The sequence below is a fragment of the Hetaerina americana genome, unplaced genomic scaffold, assembly GCF_022747635.1.
Source record: "Hetaerina americana unplaced genomic scaffold, ioHetAmer1.1.p SCAF_2, whole genome shotgun sequence".
Taxonomy (NCBI): Eukaryota; Metazoa; Arthropoda; class Insecta; order Odonata; family Calopterygidae; genus Hetaerina; species Hetaerina americana.
In genome coordinates, this window is record NW_027286763.1 from 6,196,411 (window position 1) to 6,214,839 (window position 18,429).

The window sequence follows — 18,429 nt, forward strand, 5'->3', positions numbered from 1 at the left end:
TAGGTCCAGGCATACTAGACAATGAGATAGAAAGGGCATTAAAGGAGATGAAACTAAATAAGGCCGTGGGGGTGGATAACATTCCCGCTGAACTATTAAAATGTTAAGGATAATTTGGGAGGAAGAGGCTATATGGGCTGATGCGTAGTATTTATGAGGAAGGAATCTGGCCGGAAGACTTTGTGAGATCAGTTGTAGTTCCTATTCCGAAAAAGATAAAGGCTACATAATTTGAGGACTACAGGGCTATAAGTTTGATATCCCACGCAGCTAAAGTTGTTCTCAGGATCATAAACAAAAGGATAGAGAGTAGGGCAAATGATTACTTAGGGGATGATCAGTTAGGATTTAGGAAGGGGAGAGGTACGCGTGATGCCATTGCAGTAATGAGATTATTAATCGAGAGGAATATAGAACACAACCAGGAGGTATTTGCCTGTTTCGTAGATTTCGCAAAAGCGTTTGATAGAGAGAATTGGGAAAAACTAATGAGTATATTGCAGAAAAAAGGAATAGATTGTAGGGAAAGGAGGCTAATCCGTAAAATGTACATGTCTCTAACTGCTCAGGTGCGGGTGGGAAACGGGGAGTCAGGATGGGCAGTGTTAGGAAGGGGTGTAAGGCAGGGTTGCCCATTATCACCGTTGCTGTTCAACCTGTATGCAGAGGAAATGATCAAAGAGGTATGGGAAGAACTCGAGGTAGGAATGAAAGTGGGCGGGGAATTCGTAAAATCAGTTAGGTTTGCTGATGACCAAGCTATAGTTTGTCAGTCAGCCAAGGGGCTGCAAGCATTGCTGAGTGAATTGGAAATTCAGTGCGACAGGTATGGGATGAGAATCAATATTAATAAAACAAAGGTTATGTGATTTTCTAGAAAGAAAAAGGCCAAGCTTAACATTAAAATAGGAGGGAAAAAACTAGAGCAGGTACAACAGTTTACGTATCTCGGTAGTGTTTTGGACCAACACGGTCAAAGTAGTAGGGACGTAAGGAGAAGAATTGTGCTAGTCAAAGAGGCTTTCACAAGGAGGAGGGAGTTGATGACGGGGACTTTGAGTAAGGATGTTAAGAAAAGACTCGTAAAAACTTTGATATGGAGCGTAGCAATGTACGGCGCGGAAACGTGGTCATTGAAGCAGGAGGATGGACGTAGATTGGAGGCTTTTGAAATGTAGGTGTGGAGAAGAATGGAGAAGGTGAAATGGACAGAGAAGAAAACAAATGAGGAAGTACTTGGTATGGTGGGCGAAGAGAGGGGTTGTTGGGAGAAATCCTATGGTGGCAGGAAAAGTGGATGAAGGGGGTATTGACTGGCAGTGGGATGTTGAAGACTGTTTTGGAGTGGAGAATGTTAGGCAAACGAGGAAAGGGCAGGAGCAGGATAGGGGTGTTGGAGGGGATGAAGGGAGAGAGGATGTACTCAGAGATGAAGAGGGACCTGATGTAGAGTAGTTGCTGGATTGTATTTTCTTAGGAGTCACAGAATATTATAAACGCTCACACATATAAGATTACACACACATACATATATATATATATATATATATATATATATATATATATATATATATATATATATATATATATATATATATATATATATATATACATATATATATAATATATATACATATATATATATAATTTATATATATATATATATAATATGCATGCATAAACACATGATCCATTATGAAAGTAACGCGGATGGTTTTATTTATTTCTCTCGGAAAAATACCTTTATTGATCGTACTAGTGCAAATGCTTAAAATTCTCCAAAATACTCTCTCCCCCTGTACCAATGATGCACTTACTGAGATGTGTCTGCCACGCCTCTGGTAGGCACCCTGAAACTCCTCTAGACGGGATTGTTTCTCAAGAACGTTGTAACATGCTTTTGTATGTTTTTCACGGTAAACATTTTTTCCTGCCTCACATTTTTTGCAAATTTCAAGGCTTTGCTCTTTATTATTTGATTTTCTTTTAATCAGTTTTTTATATGAATCGACCATAAAGAACAGATGACCAATTTCAACTTACTTTCATACTTCCCCTTCACTTTGCTAAGCATCCTGAAGACATAGTTCCCTCCTCACCACATTTAAATTAATGTTCAGCATTATAATTATTTGATATCATTAATACTATGCTGTGAACCTGGGCCCTTTTTCTATAAAAAGAATCTGGTATAGAATAGCCATGCGTGTTTTTCCCTGCAATTACCTGCAGCTCTCAATTATACATTTGTATTGAAAAAAGGACATTTTCTTGATGAGTAATGTTTTCATTATAATTGAATAAGAATTCATAACCCAGTGAAATGATACAAAGTTTTCGTGACTGTCATGACAGGTTGTGTCTAGTAAGATCTATAAAATTACCGTCAAGGCATTTTCGATGCTTGCAATTATTCTGAAACTGGTTTCAACGGTGATCATTTGCTATTTCGACTATTTTATTTATGAAGGATGAAAATTTTACTGCAAATACAGTGACAAATATAATAAGGCTTTGATGGAATTCCTCCTAGATCTCCACATCCCCCCTCATATGGAAACAATGAAATATCAATCCCAAGTTAATAATAATTAATTAAGAGGTAACTTAACACTTAATGTGCCGTCGGCATTTAAATGTACCAGCCCCTGGGGCCAGCCATTTTTTGTTCCCCCGCATGAAAGGTACAAGCATTCATTAAAACACACACAGCTCCTGAACTACCCGATGTTTTTTAATGAATTTTGAAAAAAACATAGAGATGATATGCCAGAGTAATCAACAAAAGTGTGGTATTATTCAAAACACGTCCCTATATGGAGTGAAACACAACAATATCCACAAATGAAATGGGTTTCACTTCTCCTTTCCTTAACTGCACATAATGTACAAGGCCTCTGAGGAATTTTCTTGCTCTCAGCACAAACCGTTCTCACCACTAAATGCTTTTTCATGTTGATTGAAAGTCTTCCCGGTAGGTCCATCTTAGGTGCACTCCTTGTAGGAAAAATGCGAATGTCTTTCTCTTGAGTGCTTGAGATGGGCTCTTCTGTACCTCTGTGACTCATTCAATGTATTGCTACTTCATGCGAGAATTTGTATGCACAATTTGTTTTCCATAGACCAACAAATGCACCCGAAAAGAATTGACTGGTCAACAAATGCAGCGCTGTCTTCTTTAACCACTTTGTGGTCTTCCTTAATATTGCACATTGTATGTTTCTATTAGTGGGTCCAGTAATCACTTATTCTGTCGCAATGAAAGTGTTACAGGGTCGCACCCAAAAGTGGTAGGACTGATTTTCTCTGGCGCGAACGGAGCGGTGGAGGGAGATCTGCCTGGCAGGGTAAGGTGGAGTTGGCTCTTAGCAACAGATCGACACCAACCTCAGTCGCCTGCGGGCTGTCGTTGAGTGAGGACACCGTTTTTAGTGAAGCAAGTTTTTTGTCCGCGTCGAACAACAAAATGAATCTGAATTTAGAGCAACGTTATTCCGTGAAGTTTTGTGCGAAACTCGGGGGAAGACGGCAACTGAGACCCTCGATATGATCAAGCAGGCTTATGGGGACACTGCCTTAAGCCGTTCCACAGTATTTGAGTGGCACAAGTTGTTTAAAGAGGGTAGGGAGCTCGTTGAAGACGACCATCGCTACGGACGGCCGTCGACGGCAAGAACCGACACGAATGTGGACAGAGTGAGAACACTGCTGAACATAGACCGGCGCTTAACCAGTGAAGAATTTGCAGACCAGTTGGGTCTGTCTGCATCCAACGTCCAACGCATTATTTCACAGGATTTGGCCATGCGCAAGGTGTGCGCCAAGATGGCGCTCGTCGTCAGACAGCTCCTGGCAAAATACGGCGTTGCCGCACCCGCCCTATTCTCCCGATCTGGCACCACCGGACTTCTTCTTCTTCCCCCTGATGAAAAGACAGCTCAAGGGACGACGTTTTGACTCGATAAAGGCCGTTCAAGAGGCTTCGACGAGGGTCATCTACGGCATCAACCCAAAGAAAATTTCCAGCGGGCGTACGGGGAATGGGAGCAACGTTATACTAAGTGTGAAGCAGCTCAAGGAGCATACTTAGAAGATTATTAAGTCGATGTAAGTATATCGTCAATAAAATTCTTGTAAAAAAATCAGTCCTACCACTTTTGGGTGCGACCCTGTACTTATTCCTCAGCATCGTAGAAGGCGTTGATTTCTTGTCTTTGGAGTTTCGAAGATTATTCGAATATTTTTACCCAGTAACCTGAGAACGTCGAATTTTTAAGTCTGTGCACTTTGCGATCATCGAAGAGTGCAAAGCTGCCGTGCTCTGGTCAACAGCTGACGCTGAAATTGATGCTACAGGAAGTCCGTAAGACCAGTGAACCGGCTGAAAATGACTGTAGCGGAGAATTTTAAATTAAATTCCACTGTGCACCTTGCTGTGTGACGCTCTTGGCGTTCCTTTTACCAAATCAACCCAGACGTCACCGCGAAGAGATTAATGCACTTAAGGAAGCTCGTTCGCACGCACACAACTTGTCTTTCCTGGGCAGCTTTCATATTTTTAAATCATTATTCCGAAAATGGACAGCGATTCTGTAATTTTTATAATGAACCTATCTAATACGGAAAAAATATGAGGAGAGACAGTCCTGAGGGCCGGGCGGAATCAGAAGGAATTAAACCTTTCCAATATTTTTAACACACATTTTTCGAAAACATTTCCATAATGGCCATAAATTCCACCAAATTAGCGCTAGGTCTTCACGAAATCGGAATAATGTTGTTTTTTCCTCACCCCAACCCGCACTTTTCTCTAGTTACTCTAGGTCACATCTGATCAAAATATACACTTGAGCTTGCGTAGCTAGATTGTATTAAATACTATCGTGGCCGTAACCCATTATTTTTGTCACGAGAGAGTTTGAGGTGATGTTAGTAAACCATGCATTCAAAGCAGAAGAAAAAGAATTCGAATATTGGACCTTGGAATATTATTTGACCCTCCACCAATTTCACTATTAATAATCTCTACCATATTAGGACTTTTCCATTGTTACACTAATGCTAGACGCTAACCTTTCAAAGAAACGACGCGAGTCTAGTTGCCGCGGAATCTAGCTGCCCTGATTCGGCCCTCACCAAATTTAAGATGGATTCTCTCTATTCGCCTCTTTTTGATGAGGAACTCTACCTCACAGCTCGCGTTATCGCTGTTGGTCGCTAACTAATGGGCGAATATCTCGCTTATTTCGGGCAGTGAGAACACCACCCGGCCAGCAATGAGCAGTGGTGAGATGCCAAACGAGCCCTTATACCCGGAGATTTCCATTACCTCTGCAAATGGGGTTCCATGACTGATTTTGGAGACGTAGTCCATCAAGGAAACCCTCTATTTGCCTGCCTAACGACTAGTGAGAGAGCCTGCGCTCTCAGCCCTCGGAAAGAGACCAGATTCGTTGTCGTTGGGAACTTGTTAAAAAGGCTCTTGTACCCTCATCCCGATCGCTCTCCTCGTTCCACCGAGGGACAGGCGCACGACTTAAGGTTTCCGGAGGTACACTCACGGTCGCTGCTGTTATGAGCGATGACGTCAGGCACTCGAAGTTGCGCACCGGGTCGAAAGAAGCGTTGTGTTTGAAAATAAATTCGCGCTTATAAACTGGGCAGTCGGGGTCGGTTAATAAGCCAATTCTCGTGAGACTTGAAGTGGTTCGAAGGAAGTGGGCGAGTAAAAGAGGAAAGTGATCACTCCCGCATAGATCGTCGTGCGCGCACATCTTCAGCTTTGTAGCGAGGCTACTCGAACATAGACAGAGAGCAGCTATAGATGAGAATTCTCCATTGAAACTGTTAAAACGAGTTACCGGTGCACTCCCAGGCGAATAAAAGTTGAATAACGTTATCCTCTGCACACTGTGACGGCCACCGCCTGGAATGGGGTATGGAGTTGCCCTCGGGAGGTGTAAAAGGCCTCCCGAACTGCAACTGCTACTCCACCTTGGGCTCATTGACCACCGGTGTCGTCTAACCTAAAAACAGTGAACCCCTTTAAAATACCCTTGTCGGCAGCCTTAAAATGAGCCTCTTGGAGACAGATGCAAGAGGGTTTGAAATCTTGTATTAAAACGGCCATCTCCTGTTTGTGCCGATAGAAGCCATTGCAGTTCTGCTGCAAAATTAAAGCCATAGGTATAATTCAAAAGGAATAAATATATAAATAAATTAATATTATTAATAAAAAGTGGTGAGATGTCCGACTTATGGAATGATCATCGTTTAAAACGATGTCACCTCTTCCACTCATTTGCAGGGACCTCAGAATCGGAGATGTTGCGGTCCTCGTTCTGTTACCTCCGGCTTCCCACGTTTTTGCCGGAGGCGTTGGTGATGGGGCCTTCTCGGCCTTCCTCCTATGGTGGCTTAAGGCGGATTCTTTTTTGAAGGAGCCGCCAGACTGGGTTCCACATTTTGAATGTTCCTGTTAGTCGCTTTAGCCCGTTTCTTTTTTGGTGCCTGTATTTCCGGTGCGTTGTTATTTTGCAGACCGTCTGTTTGCGTGGCTATGGTGCACTTGGTCACTGGGGTCGACGCAATGGAAGCAAATGACCGGGAGAACGTTGTTGGGGCAATCAGTGCCCTATATGTTCTCCTCTCTTCCAAATAAGGTATTTGTCCATCGTCTTTATTTCCATGACCATACTCACCTTTTCCATCTTCGGGCAATCGCGGGAGTACACTGGGTGCGTACCCTCGCAATTGATAAAAAAAGAGTCCCGGAGGTGTAATCTTTACCCTTTCCTTCGCCACAGCTCGGACAGGTGACCTTGCCCTCGCATCGCGACGTGACGTGGCCGAAGCTTAAGCACTGGAGGCAACGCAAAGAGTAGGGAATGAACGGCCTGGGACTGGGACCGATTCATAACCAACGAACACCTTGTCTGAGAGTCTTTCGCGCGCGAACATCAGGATGACAGATGTGGTATTGATCGTCAATCCGTTGCCCCTCGTGGTAAGTCGACCGCAATCGACAAAAATTAATTTCTGCCTAAAACTTTTTAAAAAATTAAGATATTTTGGTTTCGGGAAAACTCAACGAAATGTTCTTCGGCTTATAAAAAATTAGTTTAAGGAAAAATTGTAAATACAAAATTCTGGTTTTAGGTTCAAAGTAAATATATTTTTAACGGTTTAGAAAAAACCGAGTACCCAAAATTTCTATTTATAATGACATGATGGATAAAATGATGCCAAGAATCGTCATCTCGACGACAACATTGAATTAGGCAAAACGAAACCAAAATTTAGAAAATTAGAAAGAATAATAAATATTTAAAATGTTTAAGTCACTTCGAAAAATGAAACAATTGTTTTCCTAATGTAATATTTGGTCGACATAGATGACAAAGGGGAAAAATAAGAAATAGTGGAATAGTGAGAATTTGACATATTTATGTCACCTCGAAAATTACAGCATTTTGCACGACATGGTTGCCAAAGATTTGAACTAAATAGCGTAAAATACAGATGTATATTTCATGTCGAAAATGACACCATTTGATTCCGCGTGGCATGTGTGAACGGTGAAGATGTCCAAGGCATTGGGCGAAATGATAATAATTTCATATTTTGAGGTGACTTCGAAAAAGACACCACTGTGACCTAACCTGTGAATAACAGAAAGTATAAAGTAAGAAGACCCAGAAGAAAGTAGGGGAGGAAATTATGAACATTTCACTTGCTATGGTCACTTCTAAGGACAACGTGTTATGAAAAATAAATAAAATTTGACACCTTTTAATCACCACAAAAATGACAACATTGTCTGCAGAGAGTTAGTTACATTTGTAAAAATAATGGAAACATGACATTTAAAAGTCACTACACAAATGACACCTGTATGTGATCCGACTATTCCTCTCTCGGCATTGGTGCCATTTTTGTTTGGACTTAAAAACATGTCAAATTTTCAATATTTCGTCCAAAACCTTCATCTTTGACTTCTATGCAGCCTAGATATACCTCATTAAGTACACACAGGTGACATTTTGTTTGCGTTTCGCGTTATTTTCGGGTGTGGGTGTGTTTGGTGTTTGTGTTGCGTAAGAGTGAATTGAATTGTGTGAGTGGTGAATGTGGCATGTTTCTTTGGCCGTTGATTGGCTTTGGTGTGTTTCGTTTGTACGTGTGCCATGCCTGTGGCATTCTGTCATCTGTTTGCGTGGTCTTAGTTTGTATTTTTTGTGGTCTATGCAAGTGTGGTGAGTGCATTTTTTTGTCTTTGCACATGTGTTTGGCATGCATGTGGCTTGTGTACATGGAGTCCGTGTTGTGTAATTGTGTTGTGCTTGCGTGGCATGCGTGAATGGCATTTGTGGTGTCTTGTACGTAGGGATGCGTGCCAATTGCAGTGTGTTTTGTACTTGTTTGTGTGGTATGTGTTGTGTGTGGTTTGTTTCTAGTATGCGTTTATGGATGGTCTTTGCGTGTGTGTGTGGTATGTGTGCGTTTGCATGTATGTGTATTACATGTGATGGGTAAAATGAGTGTCATATCATTTCTACAGGCATGCATGCCTACATTGAACCCGACTACCTGCCCTCTCACCTTCCGTTGAATTCCTTCCCAAAATAATTATTGCAAAGATGGTCCACCACAGTATCAAACATTAATTTTCAAATAACAGTCATTTTATAATCATATGTTTTATTATTATTTTAATATGTTCATATCACCTTAATGATGCTTACAGCCACACAGCAGAAAATACATATAAAGCATTTTAATAAAGATACTACATGACTGGCAAGATCTTCAATGATTGGGGCAAATCATAAAAATATATATATATATATAAAGATATTACCTCCATTTCTCATTTGTCCTCCATTACTCACGCAAAGAAGTATCAAGTCATAAACAACTTTCTCTCTAAGGCGAGTTTTTTAAAAATCTATTTATGTACAGTTCCCTTATTTCATTCTTTCTAATTGGTATAATAGCATTACCTGCTCAATGTCTACACCGAAAAGAAGGATTTCATGGGAATTTGATAATAAATCTGTTCATTCCTAACAATTTGAAAGAAAGCTCAGACGAAAGAAATTAATTATAACATCCTTTCTTTTTATGCATCTTTCTATTTGTAATTTTTGTAACAAATTATCACTTCATGTCTTACATTTGTCTGGGATGTGTAGAATGTCACATTCAGCTGCATTGAAACATTTAAAATGAATGACTCACTCTTTAGAATATTCCTTTAGACCTTCAGAGACTTTTAATTTGATTGTGGATGCTTCGTCACCCAGACTACTTAACTAAATGCAAAACATTTAAGCAATTCATTTGCCAATACTTATACAAAAAGACAAGAGTCAACTGAATTTTGCACATTTTGAAATGCGCAATTCTATGGTAATTGCTAAAAAACCTCATTCACCAATACACAATAAGGATTTGGTCATAAGTAAAATACTTTTATTTAGAGTATTGGCCAAGGAGAGTGAATATCAGGTACTTTGAATGGCATGTTGCCATAAGTATAAAACCAAAATGTCACTTATTGCACTATATTGCAGAGGATACCTACTTATTAAGTACCAATTTTTTTAATGAATGAAGTGTTAACCAATACAAAATTTTAATTTATAATCCAAATTTGAAAAAGATTTCCTTTCACGAGCGATTCCAAAACATCCCTCGGAAACCTTTGCACATAATCATAAACAGCTACAATGTAGGGCAAATTCCATAAAAAAATAAATGTACGTATCACTGTATGAATCGATCATATTTTCCTGTCAAGATTACCTTCCTAGCATTTTCATTCACTGCCTTAGGTTGAAGGTATAGTTTTAGAGGCTCATTTGCTTTTTTTTCTCTCTGGCTATCATCATTCCATAAATATTCAAAATAAATATTATAATCTTCACAACCCAATTCACCCACTTTTACCCAAAAGGATTAATATACAATTTCTCTTTTATACAGATAAAGCAGCTATTCTACATACAAAACATTTGTTTTTAAATATTTTCTGGTAATGATTATCACTACATCACCGGACCTTTTCTGTGCAATGATATTAACAGTAATGAATTACATCCTATCCTTCAGTTAGACAATACTTGCCTTAAAAAAAGACAAAAAATCATCCAACAAACTCACATCGTGATAATGAATTCAGTGCTATATTATTTGCTTACTTGCATATGATTCATTAAAATTAATCTTTTGGATATGACAAGCACATTAGTTTTACATGTTATCTTTGTAAGAAAAAACCACTTCATAAATACAGCCCCATTCAGGGATAAAATTCCTCCGTGGACATAGATCAAGTCATTGAAAGGCATGACGCAAAATGTGTTCAGTTAAATTCATAATTTATAAAAAATTTTATCACAAAGTAAGAATTCTAATTGCCTTAAGGACAGCATTCCTGTTAATCCAATGTTACAAAAGCTTGCCAAAAATGTCACTAAATGATTTCAAGCAGAAATATCTTTGGAATGAGTTAACATATCTTCACAAATACATACCGATGGATCTCAAAAGAGATGCCACGGCATTGATTAATGACTTGCTCTATGAAATGGTACTCTGTACACAATCTTGAATACATGGCTAGACTACCACAATTAGCCAGTGTTTCAAGACGACAGCCTACAAACAGTCATTTCATATTATTAATACTACCCAAAGCCCTACATTGAGTTCAGATTTATAGGATTTGTACCAAGATATACAAGGATACTTCCAAACAAGAGCATAATTGAAAAGGTTTATCACAGACTCTTTGTGTGTACATTTAGTGATTTTGCCTGACCTCCTATACAGGAACCACAGAATTCAAACAAATTATTTCTGACAACCAGAAATGCCTACTGGTCATCACACCTCCCAAAGGTTTATGTAAAATATCACATTCTCACGATCATCGATCAATGAAATGGCATTAAGTGTATATACAATTATATACATATGCCCAATTGAATTTGGTACTTTGATGTCTTTAATATGAAAAAAAAATTCATGAAACTATCATATTGCTGCACCTAATTGACAAAAAAAAACACCTCATTTGATATTTTAAGGGGGATATTTAGATGAAATGATAATCTTTCAACCCAAAAATGTGTTTGAAGAACTCTTTGAAGCTCTTTGCAGGAGCTTTTTGCGATCATGGCACATTAATGCAAGTCAGACTCCCATAATGAGGCAAAATGTAAAAAAAAATATAATTGTTGCGATTTGAAACAATTCAGTTAGAGACGCAGAAGGCAAGTCTGTAAAACATATTACCAGTTCTATTAGAGCACAAATATGAAAACATATACAACACATATACTTAATTTATAACACAAGGTACACAACACAGTCTTAATTTTTTGTACAAATTGGTTGTTGTGAAACACTCAAAAGTAAACATTACAAGATCTGAAACATTTGGCTAACAAACTCAGCAATAGAGCAACAGGTATTTGTTTATTTATGAGTCCATATTATATTTTTACACCTCTTTCTCTTCTTCTCCTGGATGTCTTGATCTTTGTGCTTAATATGTGATCTTATGTGTACACAACACACGTTCAGTCTCCAATTTTCAAAAATATAAATAATCTTGTTTTATGCGCAAGGCTCTCTTTCAAATTACCAAGCCACAAAGATGTAATTTTCTTGGTAAAATGTTATGGACTTTCACGTCTGATGGCATTTCCGAGATCATACCGTGATTCAACAAACCAGCATACGGTCATGAGATTTGCTACGGTACATAGAGTTTGATGGGATGGTAGAGAAATGCACGGAGAGAGCCATATGCAAAGGAGAAAACTTCTCACTTTCTTCATATCTCGACAAGATCCACTTCCAAAGAAACGTTAATAAATGCGAACGACCGCCATGCCACAATGAAAACAAAAATAGGCAGGACACACCACTCACAATGTCAACAACGACCACCAATGCCAGTCAGGGCAACTGTCACGCCATGTAATGGCAGCAGCAGCCCAAATGCTAAGACTCGAGGGAGGCAATGAGACTGTGGAACACGACGGACTGCAATTCGCCGAATATGGACGCGTGTCCACAAGAGAACTGTGTCTGGGCCTGAGCGCCGTCCGCCTCGCCGTCGGAGGTCGGGCGCCCCGGGCGGGCCCCGGGCCGGCGCCCGGGCGACACCCTCGCCGACACCCTCTCCTCCCCCTCGCGCTCCTCCTCCGCACCCAACAGACGGCGCCTCTTGGCGCCCTCCTCCGCCTCCTCCTCCTCCAACTGGAAGAGCAGCAGTCCATCCCCCGGCGACGCGGCCCTCTTCCGCGGGGTCCTTGCGGCCCGCGGCTCCGGCAGGCCGCACTGCCTCGCGCTCGCCAGCACCATCGCCTCTCCCTCCTCTTCCTCCTCGTCGATCGACGTGAGCATCCTCGGCGTGGGCGGCATGTAGAACTGGCTGAGCACCGAGTGCACGTCCTCCTCCACCTCCTCCTCCTCCTCCTCCACCGCTGCCTCCACGCCTCCGACGCCCTCCTCCGCGCGGCACAGCCCCGTCGTCACCTGCACCAGCTCGTCCAGGCACGTGACCAGCGCCCCGCACGCTTCCCGCTCCTCCTCGGCCATCTTGTCTTCGTCCGAGAGGCAGGCGGGGGGCGGGGGGCGGGAGGGGACGGGCACCGGCTCGTCTTCGTCGTCGAGGATGCCCTTGGGAGAGAAGGGGTCCGGGGAGGTGGCGGCCGGGGGGAACGGGGGGGCGTCGTCGTCTTCCATGGAGTCGAAGCCGAGGTAGGTGGGGGACGGTGGGCAGGAGGTGGGGGAGGGCGGGGACGCCGCCTCCGGGGGCAGGAGGAGGGCGGAGGCGGGGTCCGCGGGGGCCGGAGCGGGGTCCGCTGGGGACGGGCAAGCGGGGTCGGGGAGGGCCAGTCTCGGGGCGAGGGCGTCGTCGTCGACGAGGGCGTCGGAGAGGTCGGGGAGCGAGAGGGCGAGGTCGGGGGTGGGGTCGAGGGGCGACTTGGCGGGGGGCGCGTCCAGGGGCGAGGAGGCGGCGGACGCGATGGCCGGCCGCGCCAGGAGGTGGTGGCAGGGGAGGAGGTGGTGGCAGGCCGGCGCGGGTGCGGTCGTCGCTTGCTGCCGCTGCATCTTCTCGTCCCGCGCCTCCCGCTGCAGCCGCCGAACGGTGTTGTTGATGAGCACGGACCGGCGCAGGGAGCTCTCCGGGTCGTCTATCCTCTTCAGTTTGGCCACGGAGATCTTGAGCACTTTCCGACGCTCCTCCTTGAGTCGGTACTTGGCACTGATCATCGTGAGGCGGGCCCGCGCCAGGTGGAGGCCCCCGCGGGGACAGTGGCCCCCGCCGCCGAATATATCGTCTTCGTCCACGCCCCCGTCTTCGTCCTCCTCCACGGCGGCCACCACCTCATCCACCACGTCCATGGGGGCCGCCGACTTCATGGCAGCGGCAGCGCCACGCGGCGCCCTCGACGGCCTCTCGACGCTCGGCTCCTTGCGGGGGTCAAGCGGCCAAGGGCCTGCGGGAAGAGAAAAACACAGGTCAAGGGTGAGGCGAGAGGGACACCACGACAACTTCGCTTGATGGCGAAGCGACCTCCCACAATGATGCTGTCGATCACGGATCTACAAAGATCACGGACGCGACCAAATCAGAAATGGGGCGCGAGGCTGCTGGAAATGTGTCAGAATGAACACACTGTAATTAATCTTATTATTTTCATTGAGATTTCGCCGACAAATCCGATAACTTCACGCCACTGTTTGGGTTAACCATCGAAAGTACGCCAGAGGCTATTACGATATTAGGGAAAGAATCGCTCTCTCTCTCTCTCTCTCAACACTCGTAAGAAACCAACTGCTCGACAGTTTCATGAACAACATTGGATGTCTACTGAACATATATGTAACGTTGATTGAACCATCCAAAGAGAAAGGAACTCTCTTCCTTGTCCCTTGATATATTTTTGATCTAATGAGTATTATGTATTTTATTTAAATAACTACTTATAGGCTGATTTTTTAGTTTAATAACTCACTAGGGTAATTTTAATTATAAGCCCAATAATATTTTGGTATTATGATATTGCTCTTCATTTCGTGTTGCATGGCTGTGAAAATATAAGTCCGGCCGGCCTCGCCGGCCCCGGTGGCGGCGGGGTAACGTCCTCGTCTACCATTCCAAGGGTCGCGGGTTCGATTCCCGCCTGGGTGAGTTTCCCTCCATCTAGGGCTTGGGTGTTTGTAAATGTGACATTGTTATCGTTGTTAATAGTTCGATGTAAAGGCCTAAATGTGCTGTTTTCGGACTTATACTGAATAAATAAATAAATAAATAAATAAAGTCCTGGGAAGGGAAATAATGGAGGACTGGAGTTGGACCACCAACACATCAAAGGCCTGATGATGTCCGAAATGGGCGGGCAACACTGCTCGACTTCGTTTTTTAAACTGCGAACTTCGCGAGAGAGAGAAAACACACACTACTGCACCTTCTACGATTTGACTTGCCAAGAGCAACGCTCTCACAGCCATGCCCCCTCCGCCTATTTCCCACACGTTACCCACTGCCCCTTCCCTCCCCCGGCCGCCCGACGGAGTCCTGCCTCCGCGCGGGTGAAAGCGAGCCAGCTTTCTCGCCGAGGAGGGAAGGGGGGGTGGGTGGCGGGGGGGGAGAAGCACCACCACGCCGCCGCCGTCACGCGAAAGAAAGGAGAAGCGAAGCGGCTCTTCAGTCGGCGAGGCGAGCGAACAAGAGAGGCCCCGGGGGGGGGGGTCTGCACTCACATACCCCCACCCCCCCGATCGCGTCCAGAGCATACGCCGCCGTAAGCCCACCGAAGCACCGCCCGCGGTCCAACCAGTCCGAAGGCAGGAACAGTCCACTCCTACGAGGAGAGATCAATGACAGACAACCCCGGAGTACTCACACGTCACACTCTCCTGTCTACTAGTTGGGTAAATGAGTCATCGCACAGACTGTGGCGCCTTAGACAGTTTCAAAATGCTTCTCTCTATTTTGCCAGGACTCTCATTTCATGGAAGAGGTTTGAAGCCGTTAGGAAACGGTAAAATAAACAAATGAATTTTAAAAGTACGAAATATACAAACATAATCTTTTGAGAATGTAATTGTAATCTGTTACACAAAGAAAACACGTAAACGCAGGAAACCATCTCTCACTCTTCTGGGGAACTTCCATCGTCCTTCCTCGCATCAGGGCGAGAACGCAACAATGGTCGGCTGTCTTCACGAGGACAACATAATTATAAGCGTCACCGATTTCATCACATGCAAGTTTAACAATGGGATATCATCATTTCCCATTGTTGTGTTTACGGACTCTAGAGGAAAGTTAATTGAAGAACTAGTCCTAGCTGAAGACCTCTACATTGCTAACTGTATCGGAGAACCGTTTACCTTCTCCAGTCCGAATGGCAAATCCAACATAGACCTGACTATCGGTAATGCCAAAATCATCCGAAATATCACCAACTGGAAAGTCCGGCCAGGGAAGATTACCAGTGACCACCAATTGATCACCTTCGACATTAAGGAAGCTAGTTACAGGGAAACACCCGAAATGAGATATATACTGAAAAACGCTGATTGGGAAAAATGCGAGGAAACCTTCCTGAACGAACTAGTAGCCTCGGAACGGAATACTCCATGGACACCCACAACGGAGCAAATAGATCTTAATATAGCAAGACTAACCAAAGCTATTAAAAGCTCCATGAAAACAAGTATTCCAGTAAGATATTACAGAGGAAAAACTCATCCTTGGTGGAATGACGACCTAAACAACCTCAAAAAGCAAGTCCACAAACTGAGAACCGTCTTCCAAAAGAGTCGAAACGAGGACAGAGGAATCCATCGTCTGAGATACCTAGCAAAGCTAAGGATATATAAGGAACGTATTAAAAAATCCAAAGAAAATGCTTGGAGAAAGTTTGCTAGACAAAACTTTGGAGACAACTCCTGGGGCTTTATCTACAAGCTGTTCTCAGATAAACTGAAACTCCCAACAATACCAGGGACTAGACGAAATGACAAGGGTGAGGTAATGCTGATAGAAGAATGGATGGACGAAATGTTGGACACCCTTCTACCTGACGAAGATCAATCAGATAATTGTTACCACGAGTCTACCAGGAGAATGTACAATGAACCGCTTGAGAAAAGCGCCGCAAGGCTCTTCTCAGACGAGGAAGTCAGTGAAGCCATCTACCTGATAAGAGATGGCAAAGCCCCCGGCCACGACCAGATTCCGGGTACTGTAATAAGAAAACTGTGTCAGCCTATCTCAGGAGAGCTAACCAATATCATTAATGATTGTATAGTCCTCTCATACTTTCCGAACACCTGGAAACTTGGGAAGCTACACGCTATTCTAAAGGATAAGCGTAAAGGCCCAGCGAACGCTGAAGCATTCCGACCAATCACTCTCCTCCCAGAGCTGGGAAAGGTAATGGAGAGACTTATTAAAAAGAGAATTATAGAAGAGGCTGGGGAATGCCAGATCTACCACCCCAAGCAATACGGGTTTACTCCAGGGAGAAGCACGATTGATGCCATAACTAAACTGCTGAGACTAACTGACAACGATTGCAAATACACCATGGTGGTTTTTATAGACATAAAAGGCGCTTTTGATTCCGTCTGGTGGCCATCCGTAATTAAAGAACTAAAATATTTAAGGGTCTCCAACAACCTAATAAAATTAGTCAAAAACTATTTTACCAACCGCGTGATAGAATACTCCAGCAAACACCTCAAGTTCTCTAAAGTAGCCACGAAGGGGTGCCCACAGGGTTCGGTTCTTGGCCCAACCTTGTGGAACCTCTTAACCAATTCGCTTTTAAGAGAAGAACTCCCGGATAGGTGCGATATTATCGCATACGCGGATGACATCGCAGTAACTATCCCTGGAAACAGCAGAAAAGAGCTGGAAATGTTGGCGGAGAAAACTCTACTTATCCTAGAAACCTGGGCAAAAAGTAACAAACTGAAGTTATCCATAGAAAAAAGCCAATACATGACCCTAGGAGCAAAAATATTAAGAAACCCGGCATGTAAAATCAATGGGAAACAGCTAAAGAGAACGAAGACCTTTAAATACCTCGGCATACACATAGACGATAAACTTACCTTCCAACCTCACGTGAACTACACTTGCTCGAAAGTTAAGACAATCTTTGGTGCCATAAGAAGGCTTTGCCGTTGTACATATGGCCTCAAACCGATGGAAAACATTTATGAGGGAGTAGTAATACCCATTGTCACTTATGGGTGCGAAATTTGGTCCCATAGAGTCAATCTCGCAAGATTCGAGAGAAAGCTAAAGGAGACACAGCGTGCCTGCTTGATAGCGATGTGCAACAGCTATTCCACCGTGAGCTGCGACGCAATCTGTATAGTGGCTGCAACTCCACCTCTAAAATACCGAATTTGGGAAAGAATTGCTATAAACAAATCAAGGAAAAAATTAAATATAGAGTATTTCAACCTCTCGTTAGATGCAGAAAATGCAGTACAAATATCAAAATTAAAAAGACTACTGAGACAGGAAACACATAGAGAATGGAACGACGAATGGAACAGAACAGAAAAGGGAAGGAAAACACACCGTATATTTCCGAACATAGATGACCGGATAAAATTAAATATTTAACACACATCAGCAAGCACACAAGTGTTAACCGGACATGGAAACTTTAACTCCTACTTACACTTCATAGGGAAATGTTTTACCCCTCTGTGTAACTGTGGAAAAGAAGACACAGCAGAACACAGAGTGGAGGATTGTGTTTTCTATGAGACAGAGCGGCAACTCTTATGGAACAGTATGGAAGAGAAGCTAACGAGCTTTAGGGAAATGATTACATTCTGCCTAAAGAACAACAATAACCTGCTCGGAAAATTTGCAATAAGAAAACCAGCAAATAGTGAACCACAACAAGCGAACCAACTGGGAAATATTTTGTGTGAAATTTTGTGTAAAATGTAGCAATGTATTCTATATGTCTATTGAGTGATTTTTTTTTTTTTCTTGAATTGTTTATCATTAGTTTAACTCCCAACATATATAAGCACCTGTAGATGTTAAAATTTTAGAAAAACTTTCCTTATGTCTGATTATTTTTGTCTGTTTTGTTATGTATATTGTTTCCTTATGTCTCATTATTGTTTGTAAAAAGGGGAACTAAGATTCAAAGGAATCCCCAACTAACTGTGAAGTAAAATAAAAGTGGACCCAGGAAACCATTGGTAAAATGGGTCCAAAAATTAAAAAATTAAAAATTGTTGTGTAAATTAAAGCGTTTAATTAAAACCGAAGGCATATATATGTTTTCTAAATTACGAATACGCTGTGCCTCAAGCAATTAACGTTAATTTAATACATATTCACACCATAAAACTACCAGT

At 42.9% G+C, this 18,429-nt stretch overlaps 1 protein-coding gene across 1 annotated transcript in view; it reads right to left on the reverse strand.

Moving 5' to 3' along the window:
- Nucleotides 1-8,683: 8,683 nt before the first annotated feature.
- LOC139687724 (translation initiation factor IF-2) overlaps nucleotides 8,684-18,429 on the reverse strand; it is a 74,275-nt gene continuing 64,529 nt past the window's right edge. Inside the window, exon 2 of the mRNA XM_071584988.1 lies at nucleotides 8,684-13,520. Coding sequence (XP_071441089.1) covers nucleotides 12,016-13,443 — 1,428 coding nt within the window. The 5' untranslated portion in view covers nucleotides 13,444-13,520 and the 3' untranslated portion in view covers nucleotides 8,684-12,015. The remainder of the gene's footprint in view (nucleotides 13,521-18,429) is intronic.